Source organism: Cebus imitator, unplaced genomic scaffold (genome assembly GCF_001604975.1).
Source record: "Cebus imitator isolate Cc_AM_T3 unplaced genomic scaffold, Cebus_imitator-1.0 Scaffold775, whole genome shotgun sequence".
NCBI lineage: Eukaryota > Metazoa > Chordata > Mammalia > Primates > Cebidae > Cebus > Cebus imitator.
In genome coordinates, this window is record NW_016108090.1 from 220,373 (window position 1) to 223,972 (window position 3,600).

Genomic DNA, 3,600 nt, shown 5'->3' on the forward strand with positions numbered 1-3,600 from the left:
CCCGGCCTGAGCCACCGCGCCCGGCCAGGTTTCTTATTAGAAGATAGACTGTGATACTGAAAGCAAATGTAATGGTACATGTTACCTGGCTGCATTTCAAATAGGTGATCGTGAAACCTCACTTAAGCACCAAAGGTGGTTCTTATCGGTCAGGCCAGAGCTCCTTGTGAAAAAAATTAGGGTCACTGGTATATCTGAAGATTTCTATCTGGATGGACAGAACCCTAATCTAATGTTTTGATTGGACTCTGAATTAAAAACACCTTGGTGCCCAGCAATGAGGACATTTTCACATATAGCACAACGTGATTTGATGTGTGGCTTGGATTTGATAAATCTTCACTGAGCTAATAGCTGATTGGATTTACCTTGTCTGAATGTAAAATAAAAATTATCTCTGACCTACTCTTCTTCGGCATTTTTTTTTTTTTAAGACAGAGTCTCACTCTGTCGCCCAGACTGGAGTGCAGTGGTGTGATGTCGGCTCACTGCAACCTCTGCCTCCTGGGTTCAAGCGATTCTCCTGCCTCAGCCTCCTGAGTAGTTGAGATTACAGGTGTGTGCCACCACGCCTGGCTAATTTTTGTATTTTTAGTAGAGACGGGGTTTTACCATGTTGGTCACAAGGCTGGTCTTGAACAGCTGACCTTGTGATTCACCCACCTTGGCCTCCCAAAGTGGTGGAATTACAGGTGTGAGCCACTGTGCCCAGCCTGGTGGTCTTTTTTATGCATATAAATATAGATAAAAGATAGGTGGCTAGATAAACGTGTACACAGAAAATGGGCAACATAGGTATGTCAAGGTAATTTCCATTATTGCATATGTCCTGTGGCGAAGCCTCAGAATAAATAGGTCAGAGGTCTTTTTTCTTCCCAAATTCTGCAGGCTTCATGTGTTTAATGAGCCACTTAGATCAGGTCAGATGAATATAAGTCTATTAGCTAAATTGGGAAAGTGAAGGCATCCAGGCAGGACCCAAATGGCAAATGGGAATAACATAGGTATACAGTGAGAAAGGAAGCAGGGCCCTGAAATGCTAAGCTGGAACTAGAGTCTTACATGGTTTTACCAAAAGCTTACTTCCCAGGCCATGCACCTAAACATTAAGCTTTGCTGATGTTTAAACATAACATTGAATGGCTGTGTTCCAGGCTGAAATGGTATGAATCCATATAGGTGAGAGTAAGTTTATATCTGCATCCTCTGTGTAGGCTGGGGAATTTAAAATGTTTGTTGATTAATATCTTTTTTGGCCGGGCGTGGTGGCTTATGCCTGTAATCCAAGCACTTTGGAGGCCAAGGCAGGCAGATCACCCAAGGTCGGGAGTTCAAGACCAGCCTGACCAACATGGTGAAACCCCGTCTTTATATATATATTAAAAAAAACTTTTGTATACATGAATATCTACATAGGCAAACTCATATAATTCTATATGTGTGTATTTGTCTACCCATGTATACCTATATACAGATCTAGCTATCATTTTTTCCATATGCATACAGAATAAAGATATAGGAGGTCAAAGGATAAATAGGTATTTGTACTTATAGCAATGTAAAGAAAAACTTCAATAAATGAAAAATCTTATTTCCTCTTTAAATTTTATCCACAAGAGCACAAAAATGGAGGTATGCTCTGACCTGCATCTTGCTGCGTTTAATGTTTTCATAGAAAGAATTGGTTTTTGTTTCTCATATCTGTTAGCAAAAATGCACTAAGATCATGAGAGTCATTTACTGCCAAGTCAAAAATGGCCTTTTTTATTCTGGTGAATGTGAAAACATGTATAAATAAGCCTCAGCTTGAAGGCTTTAACAAAAATTTGCAAATGAGAAATAATTCTTTTTAAAGCTTCTCTCAACTTTAGGGCTCTTATTTTCTGAGACTACAGGTGGGCACCACCACACTGAGTTAATTTTTGTATTTTTAGTAGAGAAGGGATTTCACCATGTTTGTCAGGCTGGTCTCCCTGACCTCGTGATCCACCTGCCTCAGCCTTCCAAAGTGTTGGGATTACAGGCATGAGCCACACTGGTTTTTTTTTTTTTTTTTTTTTTTTTTGAGTCAGAGTCTCCCTCTGTCACCCAGACTGGACTGCGGTGGCATGATCTTGGCTCACTGCGACGTCAGCCTCCCAGGTTCAAGTAATTCTTGTGCCTCCGCCTCCCGGTTACCTGGGATTACAGGCACAAGCTACCACACCCAGCTAATTTTGTTTTTTTAGTAGACATGGGGTTTCTCCATGTTAGTAAGGCTGGTCTTGAACTCTTGACCTCATGTGGTCCGCTGGCCTTGGCCTCCCAAAGTGCTGGGATTAGAGGCGTGAGTCAACTCGCCAGGCAGAAATACAATCTTATTGTTTTCTGTGCTCAAGTAGTGACATTTTGGGAAAGAAAATTAAACACGAGCTCTCTGACTTGAAGATAGACTGGTATATTGAAAGCGAATTTCAGGGTGTTTTCAGACGCTTTTTTCTGTAGACTTAGATACAAATATAAGATATGTAGATAGATAAACATATGCAGTCAGGTGCAATGGTTCATGCCTGTAATTTCAGCACTTTGGGAGTCCAAGACAGGGTCATCACTTAAAGCCAGGAGTTCAAGACTAGCCAAGCCAACATGGCAAAACACCATCTCTACAAAAGTTACAAAACTTAACTGGACATGGTTGTGCACACTTGCAATCCCAGCTGCTAGGGAGGCTGAGGCACAAGAATTGCTTGAACCTGGGAAGTGGAGGTTGTATTGAACCATGATCACACTACTGCACTCCGGCCTGGGTCTTTCTTTCTCTTTTTTTTTTTTTTTTTTTTTTTTTTTTTTTTTTTTGCCAGCAATGACTTTTATTAATGTCAGTTGTAAAACTTTTTAAATACTATCTTCCATGTAGTTAGGGGTTCTCTCTATGCGATTAGTATTGCACTGACCTGATTACTATAGATTCTTCATTTGATCATGCATTAATTATATGGCAGTTTGCATCCATTTGTAAGATAGCCTGCTTACTTATCCAGGTGTGACATGACTGTTTTGGAGATGTCTGCACCTGCTTCTTGCAATATTCGGATAATCTGAAATGGTGCCTTGGAGTGCCGCCCAGGATGGATAATAACAGGGCAACCAAGCTGAGCCTGGGCGTGAGCGGTTGCCTGGAAAACCTTTCTTTCACTCTCAGTCAAAGGCCAGGAGCAACCGATTTCTCCAATAATGCCACATTCGATACTGGTTCCATCCGCTCCGTGGAGAATTTCATTCATAAGGACATCGGTAAGCTGCTCCACTGACATGGCTCTGGTCTCTGAGGAGTGAGTTGCATTCACGTAAAACCCAGCTCCGGATATGATATGGACGCCAGTCTCTTCTGCAAGCGTCTTCAATGTCTGCACGTCTCGGCTAATCCTAGTGGTTGTGTTTTCCACCAAAGCCCCTCCACCATTAGCTTTAAAATACAACAGTTCTTCCTTCATGGCTTCTGTCTCCTGATTCAATTGAAGGTTTTCTTTATGGGAATAAGAGTTTTTCTGAATCCAATATAAAATTTTCATCATGATAGGTTCTTTGGAAATAGCTTCCTGGCACGGAGGAGGTGGACAG

At 41.5% G+C, this 3,600-nt stretch overlaps 1 protein-coding gene across 1 annotated transcript; it reads right to left on the bottom strand.

Annotated features, from left to right (window-relative positions):
• Window positions 1-2,955: 2,955 nt before the first annotated feature.
• On the bottom strand, window positions 2,956-3,594 carry LOC108297141 (phosphotriesterase-related protein-like). The gene has a single exon (XM_037735305.1). It carries the CDS (start codon window positions 3,552-3,554, stop codon window positions 3,009-3,011), a length of 546 nt encoding a protein of 181 aa, XP_037591233.1. The 5' UTR covers window positions 3,555-3,594; the 3' UTR covers window positions 2,956-3,008.
• Between the last annotated feature and the right edge of the window lie 6 nt (window positions 3,595-3,600).

What these genes read in the sequence shown, in the direction of transcription:
- LOC108297141 (XM_037735305.1), bottom strand. Translation starts at nt 3,554, where the DNA reads ATGATGAAAATTTTATATTGGATTCAGAAAAACTCTTATTCCCATAAA.